Source organism: Tachyglossus aculeatus, unplaced genomic scaffold (genome assembly GCF_015852505.1).
Source record: "Tachyglossus aculeatus isolate mTacAcu1 unplaced genomic scaffold, mTacAcu1.pri scaffold_131_arrow_ctg1, whole genome shotgun sequence".
Classification (NCBI taxonomy): Eukaryota; Metazoa; Chordata; class Mammalia; order Monotremata; family Tachyglossidae; genus Tachyglossus; species Tachyglossus aculeatus.
In genome coordinates this window covers 632,994-653,686 of record NW_024044860.1, presented here as the reverse complement: position 1 = coordinate 653,686, position 20,693 = coordinate 632,994, and the positions used below count along the sequence as shown (strand labels likewise).

The following is a 20,693-nucleotide window of genomic DNA, read 5'->3' as shown; positions in this document are numbered from 1 at the left end:
TATGTGCCAAGCACTGTTCTGAGCGCTGGGGAGGTTACAAGGGGATCAGGTTGTCCCACGGGGGGTCACGGTCTCCATCCCCATTTCACAGATGAGGGAACTGAGGCCCAGAGAAGTTAAGCGACTTGCCCAAAGTCACACAGCTGACAACTGGCGGAGCCAGGGTTTGAACCCGTGACCCATAATTATTATTATTATTATTATTATTATTACCTGCCCCGGGCCTCAGTTTCCCCACCCGCCCAGCAATAATTTTTATATTATTATTACCTGCCCCGGGCCTCAGTTTCTCCACCCGCCCAGCAATAATTATTATATTATTATTACCTGCCCCGGGCCTCAGTTTCCCCACCCGCCCAGCAGGACGGCCGTGGCCCGGGGCCGGAGGGGGGGGTCCCGGGGGGGGTTGGGGTGCTGAGCCGTGACCCCGTGACCCCGCGACCCCGCGACCCCGCGACCCCGTCCCCCCAGAACCCGCGTAAGGCCCGCGTGACCCGACGCTTCATCGTGGTGGAGGGGCTCTACGTCAACACCGGCGCCGTCTGCCCCCTGCCCGACCTGGTGAGCCCCCCGCCCCCCACCATGTCGGTCTCCCCCGTGCCTCAGTTTCCCCCACGTCCCCCTGTCCCCGTGTGTCCGTCTCCTCTATGCCTCTTTGTCTCCCCGGGTCTCGTATCTCTCTCTATCTCCGTGTCTCTCTGTCCCCCGCGTCTCTCTGTCTCGCTCTCTGTCTCTCCCCCAGAGTCTCCATCCCCTTGTGTCTCTCTGTCCCCGCGTGTCTCTCTTCCCCAGGTCTCCATCGCCCCCGTATCTCTCTCCACCCGTGTGTCTCTCTCCCACCGTATCTCCCTGCCCCCATGTCTCTTTGCGCCCCGTATCTCTGTGCCGCCGCGTCTCTCTGTCCCATCCGCGTCTCACTTCTCTGTCCCCCTGTGTCTCTCTGTTTCCCTCTGTCTCTGTCCCCATTTTCCTCCCCCGGTGTCTCTCTGCTCCCCCGTGTCTCTCTGTTCCCCCCTGTCTGTCTCTGTCCCCATTTTCCTCCCCCGGTGTCTCTCTGCTCCCCCCGTGTCTCTCTGTTCCCCTCTGTCTCTGTCCCCATTTTTCTCCCCCGGTGTCTCTCTGCTCCCCCTTGTCTCTCTGTTCCCCTCTGTCTCTGTCCCCATTTTTCTCCCCCAGTGTCTCTCTGCTCCCCCCGTGTCTCTGTTCCCCCCCGTCTGTCTCTGTCCCGAATTTTCTCCCCCGGTGTCTCTCTGTCCCCCCTTATCTCTCTATTCCCCTCTGTCTCTGTCTCCATTTTTCTCCCCCTTGTCTCTGTGTTCCCCTCTGTCTCTGTCCCCATTTTTCTCCCCCGGTGTCTCTCTGCTCCCCCATGTCTCTCTGTTCCCCTCTGTCTGTCTCTGTCCCCATTCTTCTCCCCCGGTGTCTCTCTGCCCCCCGTGTCTCTCTATTCTCCTCTGTCTCTGTCCCCATTTTCCTCCCCCAGTGTCTCTCTGTTCCCCTCTGTCTCTGTCCCCATTTTCCTCCCCCGGTGTCTCTCTGCTCTCCCTTGTCTCTTTGTTTCCTCTCTGTCTGTCTCTGTCCCCATATTTCTCCCCCGGTGTCTCTCTGTCCCCCCCGTGTCTCCCTGTTCCCCTCTGTCTCTGTCCCCATTTCTCTCTCTGGTGTCTCTCTACTCTCCCTTGTCTCTCTGTCCCCCCTCTGTCTCTGTCCCCATTTTTCTCCCCCGGTGTCTCTCTGTTCTCCTCTGTCTCTGTCCCCATTTTCCCCCCCCGGTGTCTCTCTGCTCCCCCTTATCTCTCTGTTCCCCTCTGTCTCTGTCCCCATTTTACCCCCCGGTGTCTCTCTGCCCCCCCCTTGTCTCTCTGCCCCCCATGTCTCTGTGTTCCCCTCTGTCTGTCTCTGTCCCCATTTCCCCCCCCCTCCCCCCCCGGTGTCTTTCTGCTCCCCCTTGTCTCTCTGTTTCCCTCTGTCCCCATTTTTCTCCCCCGGCGTCTTTTTGCTCCCCCTTGTCTCTCTGTTCCCCTCTGTCTGTCTCTGTCCCCATTTTCCCCCCCGGTGTCTCTCTTCTCCCCCATGTCTCTCTGTTCCCCTGTCTGTCTCTGTCCCCATTTTCCTCCCCCGGTGTCTCTCTGCCCCCCCTTGTCTCTCTGTTCCCCCTCTGTCTCTGTCCCCATTTTCCTCCCCCAGTGTCTCTCTGCTCCCCCCTGTCTCTCTGTTCCCCCTCTGTCTGTCTCTGTCCCCATTTTCCTCCCCCAGTGTCTCTCTGTCCCCCCTTGTCTCTCTGTTCTCCTCTGTCTCTGTCCCCATTTCCCCCCCCCCCGGTGTCTCTCTGCTCCCCCCTTGTCTCCCTGTTCCCCTCTGTCTGTCTCTGTCCCCATTTTTCTCACCCGTTGTCTCTCTGTTCCCCTGTCTCTGTCCCCATTTTTCTCTCCCGGTGTCTCTCTGCCCCCCATTGTCTCTCTGTCCCCCCTCTGTCTCTGTCCCCATATTTCTCCCCCGTGTCTCTCTGTTCCCCTCTGTCTGTCTCTGTCCCCATTCGTCTCCCCCGGTGTCTCTCTGCTCCCCCTTGTCTCTCTGTTCCCCCTCTGTCTGTCTCTGTCCCCATTTTCCTCCCCCGGTGTCTCTCTGCCCCCCCTTGTCTCTCTGTTCCCCCTCTGTCTCTGTCCCCATTTTTCTCCCCCGGTGTCTCTCTGCTCCCCCGTGTCTCTCTGTTCCCCTCTGTCTGTCTCTGTCCCCAGTTTTCTTCCCCGTGTCTCTCTGTTCCCCTCTGTCTCTGTCCCCATTTTTCTCCCCCCCGTCTCTGTGTTCCCCTCTGTCTCTGTCCCCATTTGTCTCCCCCGGTGTCTCTCTGCTCCCCCGTGTCTCTCTGTTCCCCTCTGTCTGTCTCTGTCCCCAGTTTTCTTCCCCGTGTCTCTCTGTTCCCCTCTGTCTCTGTCCCCAATTTTCTCCCCCGGTGTCTCTCTGCCCCCCCTTGTCTCTCTGTTCCCCTCTGTCCCCATTTTTCTCCCCCGTGTCTCTCTGTTCCCCTCTGTCTGTCTCTGTCCCCATTTTCCCCCCCGGTGTCTCTCTGCTCCCCCGTGTCTCTCTGTTCCCCTCTGTCTCTGTCCCCATTTTTCTCCCCCGGTGTCTCTCTGCTCCCCCTTGTCTCTCTGTTCCCCCCTGTCTCTGTCCCCATTTCTCTCCCCCGGCGTCTCTCTGCCCCCCCCCCGTGTCTCTCTGTTCCCCCCGTCTGTCTCTGTCCCCATTTGCCTCCCCCAGTGTCTCTCTGCCCCCCCGTGTCTCTGTGTTCCCCCCCATCTGTCTCTGTCCCCATTTTCCTCCCCCGGTGTCTCTCTGCTCCCCCATGTCTCTCTGTTCCCCTCTGTCTCTGTCCCCATTTTTCTCCCCAGTATCTCTCTGCTCCCCTTGTCTCTGTTCCCCTCTGTCTCTGTCCCCGTTTTTCTCCCCCGGTGTCTCTCTGCTCCCCCATGTCTCTCTGTTCCCCTCTGTCTCTGTCCCCATTTATCTCCCCCCATGTCTCTCTGACCCCCCCCTTGTCTCTCTGTTCCCCTCTGTCTCCGTCCCCATTTTTCTCCCCAGTGTCTCTCTGTCCCCCTCTGTCTCTGTCCCCATTGTCCCCCCCAGTGTCTCTCTGCTCCCCCGTGTCTCTCTGTTCCCCTCTGTCTCTGTCCCCATTTGTCTCCCCCGGTGTCTCTCTGTCCCCCGTCCCCCCCCCCCCCGTCTGTCTCTGTCCCCGTTTTCCTCCCCCGGTGTCTCTCTGCTCCCCCGTGTCTCTCTGTTCCCCTCTGTCTCTGTCCCCATTTTCCTCCCTCGGTGTCTCTCTGTTCCCCTCTGTCTCTGTCCCCATTTTTCTCCCCCCCGTCTCTGTGTTCCCCTCTGTCTCTGTCCCCATTTGTCTCCCCCGGTGTCTCTCTGCTCCCCCTTGTCTCTCTGTTCCCCCTCTGTCTGTCTCTGTCCCCATTCTTCTCCCCCGGTGTCTCTCTGTCCCCCCTTGTCTCTCTGTTCCCCTCTGTCTGTCTCTGTCCCCATTTTCCTCCCTCGGTGTCTCTCTGTTCCCCTCTGTCTCTGTCCCCATTTTCCTCCCCCAATGTCTCTCTGTTCCCCTCTGTCTCTGTCCCCATTTTCCTCCCCCAGTGTCTCTCTGCTCCCCCTTGTCTCTCTGTTCCCCCTCTGTCTGTCTCTGTCCCCATTTTTCTCCCCCCGGTGTCTCTCTGCTCCCCCGTGTCTCTCTGTTCCCCTCTGTCTCTGTCCCCATTTTTCTCCCCCGGTGTCTCTCTGCTCCCCGTGTCTCTCTGTTCCCCTCTGTCTGTCTCTGTCCCCAGTTTTCTTCCCCGTGTCTCTCTGTTCCCCTCTGTCTCTGTCCCCATTTTTCTCCCCCCCCGTCTCTGTGTTCCCCTCTGTCTCTGTCCCCATTTGTCTCCCCCGGTGTCTCTCTGCTCCCCCTTGTCTCTCTGTTCCCCCTCTGTCTGTCTCTGTCCCCATTCTTCTCCCCCGGTGTCTCTCTGTCCCCCCTTGTCTCTCTGTTCCCCTCTGTCTGTCTCTGTCCCCATTTTCCTCCCTCGGTGTCTCTCTGTTCCCCTCTGTCTCTGTCCCCATTTTCCTCCCCCAATGTCTCTCTGTTCCCCTCTGTCTCTGTCCCCATTTTCCTCCCCCAGTGTCTCTCTGCTCCCCCTTGTCTCTCTGTTCCCCCTCTGTCTGTCTCTGTCCCCATTTTTCTCCCCCGGTGTCTCTCTGCTCCCCCGTGTCTCTCTGTTCCCCTCTGTCTCTGTCCCCATTTGTCTCCCCCGGTGTCTCTCTGCTCCCCCGTGTCTCTCTGTTCCCCTCTGTCTGTCTCTGTCCCCAGTTTTCTTCCCCTTGTCTCTCTGTTCCCCTCTGTCTCTGTCCCCATTTTTCTCCCCCCGTCTCTGTGTTCCCCTCTGTCTCTGTCCCCATTTGTCTCCCCCGGTGTCTCTCTGCTCCCCCTTGTCTCTCTGTTCCCCCTCTGTCTGTCTCTGTCCCCATTTTCCTCCCCCAGTGTCTCTCTGTCCCCCCCTTGTCTCTCTGTTCCCCTCTGTCTCTGTCCCCATTTTTCTCCCCCGGTGTCTCTCTGCTCCCCGTGTCTCTCTGTTCCCCTCTGTCTGTCTCTGTCCCCAGTTTTCTTCCCCGTGTCTCTCTGTTCCCCTCTGTCTCTGTCCCCATTTTTCTCCCCCCCGTCTCTGTGTTCCCCTCTGTCTCTGTCCCCATTTGTCTCCCCCAGTGTCTCTCTGCTCCCCCGTGTCTCTCTGTTCCCCCCCATCTGTCTCTGTCCCCATTTTCCTCCCCTGGTGTCTCTCTGCTCCCCCTTGTCTCTCTGTCCCCCTCTGTCTCTGTCCCCATTTTCCTCCCCCGGTGTCTCTCTGCTCCCCCGTGTCTCTCTGTTCCCCTCTGTCTCTGTCCCCATTTTCCTCCCTCGGTGTCTCTCTGTTCCCCTCTGTCTCTGTCCCCATTTTTCTCCCCCCGTCTCTCTGTTCCCCTCTGTCTGTCTCTGTCCCCATTTGTCTCCCCCGGTGTCTCTCTGCTCCCCCGTGTCTCTCTGTTCCCCTCTGTCTGTCTCTGTCCCCATTTGTCTCCCCCGGTGTCTCTCTGCTCCCCCGTGTCTCTCTGTCCCCCTCTGTCTCTGTCCCCATTTGTCTCCCCCGGTGTCTCTCTGTCCCCCCCCCCCCCCGGTCTGTCTCTGTCCCCGTTTTCCTCCCCCGGTGTCTCTCGGCCCCCCCCCGATGTCTCTCGTCCCCCCCGTCTCCCCGAGTCTCTCCCGACCCGGGGGTCGTCTCTCCTCCGTCCCCGAGGTGCGGCTGAAGTACCGCTACAAGGCGCGGATCTTCCTGGAGGAGAGCCTCTCCTTCGGGGTCCTGGGCGAGCACGGCCGCGGGGTCACCGAGCACTTTGGCATCAACGTGAGTGCCCCGACCCCCGACCCCCGACCCCTGACCCCGCCGACCCCGCCCGGCCTCTCCCCTCCGCCCCGGCGGGGGCCGGGAGTCGAACCCGGGACCGCGGGCGGCCGCCCCGACCCTCCCCCTCCCCGGGCCGCGCCCCCGTCGTGCCCGCTTCCCGCCCGCGCCCACTTCCTGTCCGTGCTTGCCCGCTTCCTGTCCGCCCGTGCCCCCTTTATCTGCCCGTGCCCACTTCCCGTCCGCCCGTTCCCACTTCCCATCCGCCCGCGCTCACTTCCCGTCCGCCCGTGCCCACTTCCTGTCCGTACTTGCCCGCTTCCTGTCTACCCACACCCGCTTCCTGACCACGCACCCCACATCCTGTTGGCCCATCGCCCACTTCCCGTCCCCCCGCGCCCACTTCCCGTCCCCCCGCACCCACTTCCCGTCCACCATGCCCACTTCCTGTCCACCTGCACCCAATTCCTGTCCACCTGTGCTCACGTCCTGTCCACCCACGCCCACTTCCTGTCCACCATGCCCACTACGTGTCTACCCTCACCCACTTTTTGTCCACCTGCACCCACTTTCCGTCCACCATGCCCACTTCCCGTCCACCATGCCCACTTCCCGTCCACCCACGCTCACTTCCCATCCACCATGCCCACTTCCTGTCTGCCCGCGCCCACTTCCTGTCCACCCGTGCTTATGTCCCATCCACCTGTGCCCACTTCCTGTCTGCCCGCACCCACTTCCCGTCCACCACGCCCACTTCCCATCCACCTGCACCCACTTCCCGTCCACCACGCCCACTTCCTGCCCACCCGCGCCCACTGTCCGTCCACCATGCCCACTTCCCATCCGCCTGCGCTCACTTCCCATCCACCCGCACCCACTTCCCGTCCACCATGCCCACTTCCCATCCGCCCATGCCCACTTCCTGTCCACCCTGCCCACTTCCCATCCGCCCACGCCCACTTCCCGTCCACCCTGCCCACTTCCCATCTGCCCATGCCCACTTCCCGTCCGCCCGCGCCCACTTCCCGTCCACCCTGCCCACTTCCCGTCCACCCATGCTCACTTCCCATCCACCCACGCCCACTTCCCGTCCACCATGCCCACTTCCCGTCCGCTTGTGCTCACTTCCCATCCACCGTGCCCACTTCCTGTCTGCCTGCGCCCACTTCCTGTCCACCTGTGCTTATGTCCCATCCACCTGTGCCCACTGCCTGTCTGCCCGCACCCACTTCCCGTCCACCACGCCCACTTCCCGTCCACCCGCACCCACTTCCCGTCCACCATGCCCACTTCCTGCCCACCCGCACCCACTGTCCGTCCACCATGCCCACTTCCCATCCGCCTGCGCTCACTTCCCATCCACCCGCACCCACTTCCCGTCCACCATGCCCACTTCCCATCCGCCCATGCCCACTTCCCGTCCACCCTGCCCACTTCCCATCCGCCCACGCCCACTTCCCGTCCACCCTGCCCACTTCCCATCTGCCCATGCCCACTTCCCGTCCGCCCACGCCCACTTCCCGTCCACCCTGCCCACTTCCCGTCCACCCTGCCCACTTCCCGTCCACCCATGCTCACTTCCCATCCACCCACGCCCACTTCCCGTCCACCATGCCCACTTCCCGTCCGCTTGTGCTCACTTCCCATCCACCGTGCCCACTTCCTGTCTGCCTGCGCCCACTTCCTGTCCACCCGTGCTTATGTCCCATCCACCTGTGCCCACTGCCTGTCTGCCCACACCCACTTCCCGTCCACCACGCCCACTTCCTGTCCACCTGCACCCACTTCCCATCCACCACGCCCACTTCCCGTCCACCCGCGCCCACTTCCCGTCCACCACGCCCACTTCCTGCCCACCCGCGCCCACTGTCCGTCCACCATGCCCACTTCCCATCCGCCTGCGCTCACTTCCCATCCACCCATGCTCACTTCCCGTCCACCCTGCCCACTTCCCGTCCACCCACGCTCACTTCCCATCCACCCGCGCCCACTTCCCGTCCACCATGCCCACTTCCCGTCCGCTTGTGCTCACTTCCCGTCCACCATGCCCACTTCCCGTCCGCCTGTGCTCACTTCCCGTCCACCATGGCCACTTCCCGTCTGCCTGTGCTCACTTCCCGTCCACCGTGCCCACTTCCCATCTGCCCGCGCTCACTTCCCGCCCGCCCGCGCCCACTTCCCATCCACCATGCCCACTTCCCATCCACCATGCCCACTTCCCATCCGCCCGCACCCACTTCCCCGTCTGCCCGCGCCCACTTCCTGTCCGCCCGCACTCACATCCCATCCACCCACACCCACTTTCCATCCACCGTGCCCACTTCCCATCTGCCCGTGCCCACTTCCCATCCACCCATGCCCACTTCCCATCCACCCTGCCCACTTCCTGTCCGCCCACACCCACTTCCCATCTGCCCGCGCCCACTTCCTATCCATCATGCGCACTTCCCGCCCGCCCGCGCCCGCTTCCCGTCCACCACGCCCACTTCCCGTCTGCCCAGGCCCACTTCCCATCCACCCACTCCTGCTTCCCGTCCACCATGCCCACTTCCCATCCGCCCGCACTCACTTCCCGTCCACCACACCCACTTCCCGTCCTCCCGCACCCACTTCCCGCCCGCCCGGGCCCGCTTCCCGTCCACCATGCCTACTTCCCGCCCTCCCGTGCCCACTTCCCATCCACCCGCGCCCGCTTCCCGTCCGCCCGCGCCCACTTCCCATCCACCCGTGCCCACTTCCCGCCCACCCGCACCCACTGTCCGTCCACCATGCCCACTTCCCATCCGCCTGCGCTCACTTCCCATCCACCCGCACCCTCTTCCCGTCCACCATGCCCACTTCCCATCCGCCCATGCCCACTTCCCGTCCACCCTGCCCACTTCCCGTCCACCATGCCCACTTCCCGTCCGCCCGTGCCCACTTCCCGTCCGCCCGCGCCCACTTCCCATCCACCCGTGCCCACTTCCCATCCACCACGCCCACTTCCTGCCCACCCGCACCCACTGCCCGTCCACCATGCCCACTTCCCATCTGCCTGCGCTCACTTCCCATCCACCCATGCTCACTTCCCGTCCACCCTGCCCACTTCCCGTCCACCCATGCTCACTTCCCGTCCACCATGCCCACTTCCCATCTGCCTGCGCTCACTTCCCATCCACCCATGCTCACTTCCTGTCCACCCTGCCCACTTCCCGTCCACCCATGCTCACCTCCCATCCACCCACGCCCACTTCCCGTCCACCATGCCCACTTCCTGTCCGCTTGTGCTCACTTCCCATCCACCGTGCCCACTTCCCGTCCGCCCGCGCCCACTTCCCGTCCACCATGCCCACTTCCCGTCCACCATGCCCACTTCCCATCCGCACGCACTCACTTCCCGTCCACCGTGCCCACTTCCCGTCCACCACGCCCACTTCCCATCCACCCCCGCCCGCTTCCCGCCCGCCATTCCCGCTTCCCGCCCGCCATTCCCGGCAGATCGAGGACATCGACCTGATCAGCGCCAACATGGAGAACGCGCTGGCCTCGGTGGGCGGCTTCTGCTGCGGGCGCTCCTTCGTCGTCGACCACCAGGTGGCGCCGCGGGCCCGGGGGCGGGGGGCTGACGGCCTTGACCCCTCCGTGACCCCCTCGTGACCCCCGCGTGACCCCTCCGTGACCCCGCGGTGACCCCGCGGCGCCTCCCCCAGCGCCTGTCGGGGCAGGGCTACTGTTTCTCCGCCTCCCTGCCGCCGCTGCTGGCCGCCGCCGCCATCGAGGCCCTCAACGTCATGGAGGACGACCCGGGTACGGCCGGACCCCTCCGCGCGTCCGTGTGCACGCGTGTCCTCCGTGTGGAGGCGTGTCCCCGGCCACGCGTGCGGCCTTGTTTGTGTGTGCGTGTGCGCGCGTGCGCGTCCCCGAGGGCGCACGCGCCTGCGCGTGTCTGTGGGCCCCGGTGTCCGTGTCTGCGTGTGTGTGTGTGTGTGTGTCTGTGTGCGTGGGTGTGTCTGCGTGTGCGCGTGTGCGTCCCCGAGCGCGCGCAGGCGCGCGCGTGTCTGTGGGCCCGTGTGTCCGTGTGTGTGTCTGTGTGTCTGTGTGTGTGTGTCTGTGTTCACGGTTGTGTCTGTGCGTGTGCGTCCCCGAGTGCACGCACGCATACGTGTGCCTGTGGGCCCTTGTGTCCGTGTCGGCATGTGTGTGTGTCTGTGCTTGTGTGTCTGAGTGTGTGGGTGCTTCTGTGCGTGCGCTTGTGCCTGCGTGTGTGCGTGTGTGTGTCCCTGAGTGTACGCACGCATACATGTGTCTGTGGGCCCGTGTGTGTGTGTGTGTGTGTGTGTGTGTGTGAGTCTGTGCGGGCCCTTGTGTCCGTGTCTGCGTGTGCGTGCGGCTGTGTGTGTGTGTGTGTGTGTGCCTGGGCAGGCCATTCTGTCCATGTGTGCGTGTGGCTGTGTGTCTGTGTGTGTGTGTGTCTGCGCGTGGGTGTGTCTGTGCGTGTGCTTGTGTCTGCGTGGGCGCATGGGTGTCCCTGAGTGTGCGCACGTGTGCGTGTGTGTCTGTGGGCCCGTGTGTCCGTGTGTGTGTGTGTCTGTGTCTGTGTTCATGGTTGTGTCTGTGCGTGCGCCTGTGTCTGCGTGTGCGCGTGCGCGACCCCGAGCGCGCGCACGCATACGTGTGCCTGTGGGCCCCTGTGTCCGTGTCTGCGTGTGTGTGTGTGTGTGTGTGAGTCTGTGTGTTCGTGGTTGTGTCTGTGCGTGCGCTTGTGTCTGCCTGTGCGCGTGTGCGTCCCCGAGCGCACGCACATACGTGTGTCTGTGGGCGTCTGGGTGTCTGCGGGCGTGGGCGTGTCTGTGCATGCGCTTGCGTCTGCGTGTGCGCGTGTGCGTCCCCGAGCACGCGCAGGCGTACGCGTGTCTGTGGGCCCGTGAGTCCGTGTCTGTGTGTGTGTGTGTGTCTGTGTTCATGGTTGTGTCTGTGCGTGTGCGTCCCCGAGTGCACGCACGCATACGTGTGCCTGTGGGCCCTTGTGTCCGTGTCTGCGTGTGTGTGGGTGTGTGTCTGTGTGTGAGTCTGCGTGCGTGGGTGTGTCTGTGCATGTGCTTGTGTCTGCGTGTGCGCGTCCCCGATGCGCGCACGCGTACGCGTGTCTGTGGGCCCGTGAGTCCGTGTGTGTGTGTGTCTGTGTGTGCGTGTGCTTGTGTCCATGCGTATGTCCGTGTCTGCGTGCGTGCGTTTCTGGGTGCGTGGGTCTGTCTGTGCGTGCGCTTGTGCCTGCGTGTGCGTCCCCGAGTGTGCGCGCGTGCGTGTGTCTGCGGGCGTGGGCGTGCCTGTGCATGCGCTTGTGTCTGCGTGTGCGCGTGTGCGTCCCCGAGCGCGCGCACGCGTACGCGTGTCTGTGGGCCCGTGTGTCCGTGTCTCTGTGTGTGTGTGTCTGTGTGTCTGTGTGTCTCATGGTTGTGTCTGTGCATGCGCTTGCGTCTGCGTGTGCGCGTCCCCGATGCGCGCACGCGTACGCGTGTCTGTGGGCCCATGAGTCCGTGTCTCTGTGTGTGTGTGTCTGTGTGTTCGTGGTTGTGTCTGTGCGTGCGCCTGTGTCTGCCTGTGCGCGCGTGCGTCCCCGAGCGCGCGCACGCATACGTGTGCCTGTGGGCCCTTGTGTCCGTGTCTGCGTGTGTGTGTGTCTGTGTTTGTGTGTCTGAGTGTGTGGGTGTTTCTGTGCGTGCGCTTGTGCCTGCGTGTGTGCGTGTGTGTGTCCCTGAGTGTACGCACGCATACATGTGTCTGTGGGCCCATGTGTCCGTGTGTGTGTGTGTGTGAGTCTGTGCGGGCCCTTGTGTCCGTGTCTGCGTGTGCGTGCGGCTGTGTGTGTGTGTGTGTGTGTGTGCCTGGGCAGGCCATTCTGTCCATGTGTGCGTGTGGCTGTGTGTCTGTGTGTGTGTGTGTCTGCGCGTGGGTGTGTCTGTGCGTGTGCTTGTGTCTGCGTGGGCGCATGGGTGTCCCTGAGTGTGCGCACGTGTGCGTGTGTGTCTGTGGGCCCGTGTGTCCGTGTGTGTGTGTGTCTGTGTCTGTGTTCATGGTTGTGTCTGTGCGTGCGCCTGTGTCTGCGTGTGCGCGTGCGCGACCCCGAGCGCGCGCACGCATACGTGTGCCTGTGGGCCCCTGTGTCCGTGTCTGCGTGTGTGTGTGTGTGTGTGTGTGAGTCTGTGTGTTCGTGGTTGTGTCTGTGCGTGCGCTTGTGTCTGCGTGTGCGCGTGTGCATCCCCGAGTGTGCGCAAGCATACGCGTGTCTGTGGGACCATGTGTCCGTGTGTGTCGGTGTGTCTGTGTGTTCATGGTTGTGTCTGTGCGTGCGCTTGTGTCTGCGTGTGCGCGTGTGCGTCCCCGAGTGCACACACACATACGTGTGTCTGTGAGCGTCTCGGTGTCTGCGGGCGTGGGCGTGCCTGTGCATGCGCTTGTGTCTGCGTGTGCACGTCCCCAATGCGCACACGCGTACGCGTGTCTGTGGGCCCATGAGTCCGTGTCTCTGTGTGTGTGTGTCTGTGTGTGTGTGTGTCTGTGTGTTCGTGGTTGTGTCTGTGCACACGTGCGTCCCCGAGTGCGCGCACGCATACGTGTGCCTGTGGGCCCTTTTGTGTCCGTGTCTGCGTGTGTGTGGGGGTGTGTGTGTGTGTGTGAGTCTGCGTGCGTGGGTGCGTCTGTGCCTGCGCGTGTGCACACGTGCGTCCCCGAGCGCGCGCACGCATACGTGTGCCTGTGGGCCCTTGTGCCTGTGTCTGCGTGTGCGTGGGTGTCTGTGTGTCTGCGGGTGTCTGTGTGTGTGCACGTGTGTCTGTGTGCATGGGTGTGCATGGGTGTGTCTGTGCATGCGCTTGTGCCTGCGTGTGTGCATGGGTGTGTGCGTCTGTGAGCCCATGTGTCCATGTCTCTGTGTGTGTGTGTGTGTGTGTGTGTGTGTGTCTGTGGGCCCATGTGTCCATGTCTCTCTGTGTGTGTGTGTGTGTGTGTGTGTGTGTGTGTGTGTGTGTCTGTGGGCCCATGTGTCCACGTCTGTGTGTGTGTGTGTGTGTTTGTGTGGGTGTCTGTGCATGCGCTTGTGTCCGTGTCTGTGCGTAAGTCCGTGCGTGCGTCTGTGTCTGTGTGTGTCCGTGTGCGCGTGTCTCTGTGCCCGTGTGGCTGTGTGTGTGCATGTCTATGTGTGTGTGTGTCTGCGTGTTTACCGAGTGCCCATGCGTATGCGTGGGTATATGTGTATCTGTGTGTGTGTGTGTGTGTGTGTGTGTGTGTGTATGTGTCTGTGTGCGTGTATCTGAATCTATACATGTATATGCGTGTCCGTGCCTATGTGTATGTGTCTGTGTGTGTCTGCGCATGTGCGCTTGTGCCCATGTATGCGTGTCCTGTGTGTATCTACGCATGCGCCTATGCGCTTCTGTCCATGTATACGCGTGTGTTCCCATGTACACGCACACGCGTGGGTCCGCACACGCGTGTGTCTGCACACGCGCGCGCGCTCTTAGGCCTCTTCCAGGTGCTGCGGAAGAAGTGCGAGCAAATGCACCGGGCCCTGCAGGGGTGAGTCGGGCTTCGGGGGGGCGGGGGGTGGGGGAGACGCCCCCGGGCCTCAGTTTCCCCCCTCCGCCCACCCCCGGGGCGCTGTGCTGGACGCCCCGCCGCGTGTCTATCGCCAGGACGCCCGGGCTGGCCGTGGTCGGGGAGCCCTGCTCGCCCGCCCTCCACCTGCAGCTGGCCCGCCCCGCCGCCGGGGCCCGCCGGGACCACGTGCGAATCCTGCAGCGCCTCGTCGACTATGTGAGAGACGCCCCCCACCCCCCCGCGGCGGGCGGGGAAACCGAGGCGCGCGTGCGGGGAAACCGAGGCGCGCGGCCGTGTCGCGCGCTTTCCGTTCATCCGCTGTCGCGCTTGCCGGGCGCTCAGTATGTAGCGAGCGCTGTGCTGAGCGCCCGGGAGAGGACGATACCGCGATATAACACGTCTGTTTGTTCGGTCGTATTTATTGAGCGCCTACCGAGCGCGGAGCACTGTGCTGAGCGCTCGGGAGAGGACGGCACCGCGATGTAACGCGTCTGTTTGTTTGGTCCTATTTATTGAGCGCCTACCGAGCGCGGAGCACTGTGCTGAGCGCTCGGGAGAGGACGACACCGCGATGTAACGCGTCTGTTTGTTTGGTCCTATTTATTGAGCGCCTACCGGGCGCGGAGCGCTGTGCTGAGCGCTCGGGAGAGGACGGCACCGCGATGTAACGCGTCTGTTTGTTTGGTCCTATTTATTGAGCGCCTACCGAGCGCGGAGCACTGTGCTGAGCGCTCGCGTCTGTTCGTCCGGTCGTATTTATTGAGCGCCTGCCGTGGGCAGAGCACTGTGCTGAGCGCTCCGGAGAGGACGACACAGCGATGTAACACGTTTGTTTGTCCGGTCGTATTTATTGAGCGCCTACCAAGCGCGGAGCACTGTGCTGAACGCTCGGGAGAGGGCGACACCGCGATGTAACACGTCTATTTGTTTGGTCCTATTTATTGAGCGCCTACCGAGCGCGGAGCGCTGTGCTGAGCGCTCCGGAGAGGACGACACAGCGATGTAACATGTTTGTTCGTCCGGTCGTATTTATTGAGCGCCTACCGAGCGCGGAGCACTGTGCTGAGCGCTCGGGAGAGGACGATACCGCGATGTAACACGTCTATTTGTTTGGTCCTATTTATTGAGCGCCTACCAAGCGCGGAGCACTGTGCTGAGCGCTCCGGAGAGGACGACACAGCGATGTAACATGTTTGTTCGTCCGGTCGTATTTATTGAGCGCCTACCGAGCGCGGAGCACTGTGCTGAGCGCTCGGGAGAGGACGATACCGCAATGTAACACGTCTATTTGTTTGGTCCTATTTATTGAGCGCCTACCAAGCGCGGAGCACTGTACTGAGCGCTCCGGAGAGGACGACACAGCGATGTAACATGTTTGTTTGTCCGGTCGTATTTATTGAGCGCCTACCGAGCGCGGAGCGCTGTGCTGAGCGCTCGGGAGAGGACGACACCGCGATGTAACGCGTCTGTTTGTTTGGTCCTATTTATTGAGCACCTACCGAGCGCGGAGCACTGTACTGAGCGCTCGCGTCTGTTCGTCCGGTCGTATTTATTGAGCGCCTGCCGTGGGCAGAGCACTGTGCTGAGCGCTCCGGAGAGGACGACACAGCGATGTAACATGTTTGTTTGTCCGGTCGTATTTATTGAGCGCCTACCGAGCGCGGAGCGCTGTGCTGAGCGCTCGGGAGAGGACGATACCGCAATGTAACACGTCTATTTGTTTGGTCCTATTTATTGAGCGCCTACCAAGCGCGGAGCACTGTGCTGAGCGCTCCAGAGAGGACGACACAGCGATGTAACATGTTTGTTCGTCCGGTCGTATTTATTGAGCGCCTACCGAGCGCGGAGCACTGTGCTGAGCGCCCGGGAGAGGACGACACCGCGATGTAACACGTCTATTTGTTTGGTCCTATTTATTGAGCGCCTACCGAGCGCGGAGCACTGTGCTGAGCGCTCGCGTCTGTTCGTCCGGTCGTATTTATTGAGCGCCTGCCGTGGGCAGAGCACTGTGCTGAGCGCTCTGGAGAGGACGACACAGCGATGTAACATGTTTGTCCGGTTGTATTTATTGAGCGCCTACCGAGCGCGGAGGGCTGTGCTGAGCGCTCGGGAGAGGACGATACCGCGATGTAACGCATTTATTCGTCCGGTTATATTTATTGAGCGCCTACCGAGTGCGGAGCACTGTGCTGAGCGCTCGCGTCTGTTCGTCCGGTCGTATTTATTGAGCGCCTACCGAGCGCGGAGCACTGTGCTGAGCGCTCGGGAGAGGACGATACCACAATTTACCGCTTTTATTCGTCTGGTCGTATTTATTGAGCGCCTACCGAGCGCGGAGCGCTGTGCTGAGCGCTCAGGAGAGGACGATACCGCGATATAACGCATTTATTCGTCCGGTTATATTTATTGAGCGCCTACCGAGCGCGGAGCACTGTACTGAGCGCTCGCGTCTGTTCGTCCAGTCATATTTATTGAGCGCCTACCGAGCGCGGAGCACTGTGCTGAGCGCTCGGGAGAGGACGACACCGCGATGTAACGCGTCCGTTCGTCCGGTCGTATTTATTGAGCACTTACCGAGCGCGGAGCACTGTGCTGAGCGCTCCGGAGAGGACGACACAGCGATGTAACGTGTTTGTCCGGTCGTATTTATTGAGCGCCTACCGAGCGTGGAGCACTGTGCTGAGCGCTCGGGAGAGGACAATACCGCAACGTAGCACATTCATGGTTTATTCATTGTGATACTTATTGGGCGCTCGCTGTGTGCTAAGCACTGTACTAAGCACTCGGAGGAGGACGATACCGCGATATAGCACGTCTGTTCATCCGGTCGTATTTATTGAGCGCCTACCAAGCGCGGAGCACTGTGCTGAGCGCTCGGGAGAGGACGACACCACGATTAAACGCATTTATTCGTCTGGTCGTATTTATTGAGCGCCTACCGAGCGCGGAGCACTGTGCTGAGCGCTCGGGAGAGGACGATACCGCAATATAACACGTCTATTTGTTTGGTCGTATTTATTGAGCGCCTACCGAGCGCGGAGCACTGTGCTGAGCGCTCCGGAGAGGACGACACCGCAATTTAACGCATTTATTCGTCCGGTTGTATTTATTGAGCGCCTACCGAGCGCGGAGCACTGTGCTGAGCGCTCGGGAGAGGACGATACCGCGATGTAACGCATTTATTCGTCCGGTCGTATTTATTGAGCGCCTACCGAGCGCGGAGCACTGTGCTGAGCGCTCGGGAGAGGATGACACCGCGATGTAATGCGTCCGTTCGTCCGGTCGTATTTATTGAGCGCCTGCCGTGGGCAGAGCACTGTGCTGAGCGCTCGGGAGAGGACGACACCGCGATGTAACGCGTCTGTTCGTCCGGTCGTATTTATTGAGCGCCTACCGAGCGCAGAGCACTGTACTGAGCGCCCGGGAGAGGACGGCACCGCGATTTAACGCATTTATCCGTCCGGTCGTATTTATTGAGCGCCTACCGAGCGCGGAGCACTGTGCTGAGCGCTCGGGAGAGGACGATACCGCGATTTAACGCATTTATTCGTCCGGTCATATTTATTGAGCGCCTACCGAGCGCGGAGCACTGTGCTGAGCGCTCCGGAGAGGACGACACCGCAATTTAACGCATTTATCCGTCCGGTCGTATTTATTGAGCGCCTACCGAGCGCAGAGCACTGTACTGAGCGCCCGGGAGAGGACGACACCGCGATTTAACGCATTTATTCATCCAGTTATATTTATTGAGCGCCTACTGAGCGCGGAGCGCTGTGCTGAGCGCTCGGGAGAGGATGATACCGCGATGTAACGCGTCTGTTCGTCCGGTCGTATTTATTGAGCGCCTGCCGAGCGCGGAGCACTGTGCTGAGCGCTCGGGAGAGGACGATACCGCGATTTACCGCATTTATTCATCCGATTATATTTATTGAGCACTTACTGAGCGCAGAGCACTGTGCTGAGCGCTCGGGAGAGGATGATATGGCGATATAACACGTCTGTTCGTCCGGTTGTATTTATTGAGCGCCTACCGAGCGCGGAGCACTGTGCTGAGCGCTCCGGAGAGGACGACACCGCAATTTAACGCATTTATTCGTCCGGTTGTATTTATTGAGCGCCTACCGAGCGCGGAGCACTGTACTGAGCGCTCGGGAGAGGACGACACCGCGATTAAACGCATTTATCCGTCCGGTCGTATTTATTGAGCGCCTACCGAGCGCGGAGCACTGTGCCGAGCGCTCGGTCCATCCGTCCGCCCGGGGTACTTACTGAACGCTCCTTCCTTCTCTCTTTCCCGCTTGCCGTCCGTCCCGCCCGCCTCCGCCGGGCAGTGCCTCGAGAGGGGGATTGCGCTGACTCAGGCCCGGTACCTGGACAAGGAGGAGAAGCACCTGCCCCCGCCCAGGTGGGTGCTGCTGTGGACGCCCCCGTCCCGCGGATAATCGACAGCCGGGGGCGGATAATGGAGAGTCGGTGGAGGGAGAGCCCCGGAGAGTCGAGGGTTGGGGGGGGCGGATAATCGAGAGGCCGGGTAACGGAGGGTCGGGGATGGACGGGCCGGATAATCGAGAGCCTGGGGGGCGGGGGGGCGGAAAATGGGGAGGCGGGGGCCGGATAATCGAGAGTCGGGGCGGATGATCGAAAGTTGCAGGGCGGGAGGGTCGGGTAACGGAGGGTCGGGGATGGGCAGGACGGATAATCCAGAGTTGGGAGCGGATAATCCAAAGGCAGGGGGCGGGAGGGGCGGAAAATGGGGGGTCAGGGGCCGGATAATCCAGAGTCGGGGCGGAGGATCGAGAGTCGGGCCGGATGATCGAAAGTTGCAGGGCGGGAAGGCCGGGTAACGGAGGGTCGGGGATGGGCAGGACGGATAACCCGGAGTTGGGAGCGGATAATCGAAAGGCAGGGGGGCGGGAGGGGCGGGGATGGACAGGACGGATAATCCAGAGTTGGGAGCGGGTAATCGAGTCGGGGCGGAGGGGCCGGATAATCGCAAGTCAGGGGGCGGGAGGGCCGGGTAATGGAGGGTCGGGGATGGACAGGACGGATAATCCAGAGTTGGGAGCGGGTAATCGAGTCAGGGCAGAGGGGCCGGTTAAAAATAATAATAATAATAATAATTTTGGTATTTGTTGTTTGGTATGTGCTAAGCGCTGGATAATCGGGGTGGGGGTGGGGGGGCACTAAAGGGCCAGATAGTCGAGAGTTGGGGCGGATGATGGAGAGTCGGGCCGGATAATCCAAAGTTGTGGGGTGGGAGGGGCGGATAATGCAGGGTTGAGGATGGACGGGGCGGATAATCGAGAGGCGGGCAGGAGGGGCCGGATAACGGGGGGTCGGGGATGGACGGGCCGGATGATCGAGAGCCGGGGGGGGCGGAAAATGGGGAGTCGGGGGCCGGATAATCGAGAGTCGGGGCAGATGATCGAGAGTCGGGGTGGATGATCAAAGGTTGCAGGGCGGGAGGGCCGGGAAACGGAGGGTCGGGGATGGGCAGGACGGATAACCCAGAGTTGGGAGCGGATAATCGAAAGGCAGGGGGGCGGGAGGGGCGGAAAATGGGGGGTCGGGGGCCGGATAATCGAGAGTCGGGGCGGATGATCGAGAGTCGGGGTGGATGATCGAAAGTTGCAGGGCGGGAGGGCCGGGTAACGGAGGGTCGGGGATGGGCAGGACGGATAACCCAGAGTTGGGAGCGGATAATCGAAAGGCAGGGGGGCGGGAGGGGCGGGGATGGACAGGACGGATAATCCAGAGTTGGGAGCGGGTAATAGTAATAATTTTGGTATTTGTTCAGTGCTTACTATGTGCTAAGTGCTGGATAATCGGGTCGGGGGGGGGGGGGGGCACTAAAGGGCCAGAGAGTCGAGAGTTGGGGCGGATGATGGAGAGTCGGGCCGGATAATTGAAAGTTGTGGGGCGGGAGGGGCGGAAAATGGAGAGTCGGGTGGATAATCGGGGGGCGGGGGGGGGCACTAAAGGGCCAGATAATCGAGAGTTGGGGCGGATGATGGAGAGTCGGGCCGGATAATCGAAAGTTGCAGGGCGGGAGGGCCGGGTAATGGAGGGTCGGGGATGGGCAGGACGGATAACCCAGAGTTGGGAGCGGATAATCGAAAGGCAGGGGGGCGGGAGGGGTGGGGATGGACAGGACGGATAATCCGGAGTTGGGAGCGGGGAATAGTAATAATTTTGGTATTTGTTCAGTGCTTACTATGTGCTAAGCGCTGGGTAATCGGGGGGGGCACTAAAGGGGCAGATAATCGAGAGGTTGGGGCGGATGATGGAGTGTCGGGCCGGATAATCCAAAGTTGCGGGGCGGGAGGGGCGGGGATGGACAGGACGGATAATCCAGAGTTGGGAGCGGGTAATCGAGTCGGGGCGGAGGGGCCGGATAATCGAAAGTCAGGGGGCGGGAGGGCCGGGTAATGGAGGGTCGGGGATGGACAGGACGGATAATCCAGAGTTGGGAGCGGGTAATAGAGTCAGGGCAGAGGGGCCGGTTAAAAATAATAATAATAATGATAATTTTGGTATTTGTTCAGTGCTTACTATGTGCTAAGCGCTGGATAATCGGGGTGGGGGTGGGGGGCACTAAAGGGCCAGAGAGTCGAGAGTTGGGGCGGATGATGGAGAGTCGGGCCGGATAATCCAAAATTGGGGCAGGAGGGGCGGAAAATGGAGAGTCAGGGACCGGATAATCGGGGGGGTGGACCTATCGGGGCTGGATAATCGAGAGTTGGGGCGGATGATCTAGAGTCGGGCCGGATAATCGAAAGTTGCGGGGTGGGAGGGTCGGGGATGGACAGGACGGGTAATCCAGAGTTGGGAGCGGGTAATCGAGTCGGGGCGGAGGGGCCGGATAATCGGAAGTCAGGGGGCGGGAGGGCCGGGTAGTGGAGGGTCGGGGATGGGCAGGACGGATAATCCAGAGTTGGGAGCGGGTAATTGAGTCGGGGCAGAGGGGCCGGTTAATAGTAATAATAATAATAACAATAATAATAATTTAGGTATTTGTTCAGTGCTTACTATGTGCCAAGCACTGTTTTAAGCGCTGGATAATCGAGGGGGGGGGGGGGGGCCGCTAAAGGGCCAGGTAATCGAGAGTAGGGGCGGATGATGGAGAGTCAGGCCGGATAATCCAAAGGTGGGGGGCAGGAGGGGCGGAAAATGGAGAGTCAGGGACCGGATAAACCGGGGGGATGGCCC

At 61.5% G+C, this 20,693-nt stretch overlaps 1 protein-coding gene across 1 annotated transcript in view; it reads left to right on the top strand.

Moving 5' to 3' along the window:
- Positions 1–20,693, top strand: part of SPTLC1 (serine palmitoyltransferase long chain base subunit 1) — a 51,119-nt gene that overhangs the window by 23,809 nt on the left and 6,617 nt on the right. The window contains exons 8-14 of the mRNA XM_038742564.1: positions 472–561; positions 5,805–5,912; positions 9,387–9,482; positions 9,599–9,695; positions 13,409–13,463; positions 13,580–13,700; positions 17,816–17,889. Coding sequence (XP_038598492.1) covers positions 472–561; positions 5,805–5,912; positions 9,387–9,482; positions 9,599–9,695; positions 13,409–13,463; positions 13,580–13,700; positions 17,816–17,889 — 641 coding nt within the window. The remainder of the gene's footprint in view (positions 1–471; positions 562–5,804; positions 5,913–9,386; positions 9,483–9,598; positions 9,696–13,408; positions 13,464–13,579; positions 13,701–17,815; positions 17,890–20,693) is intronic.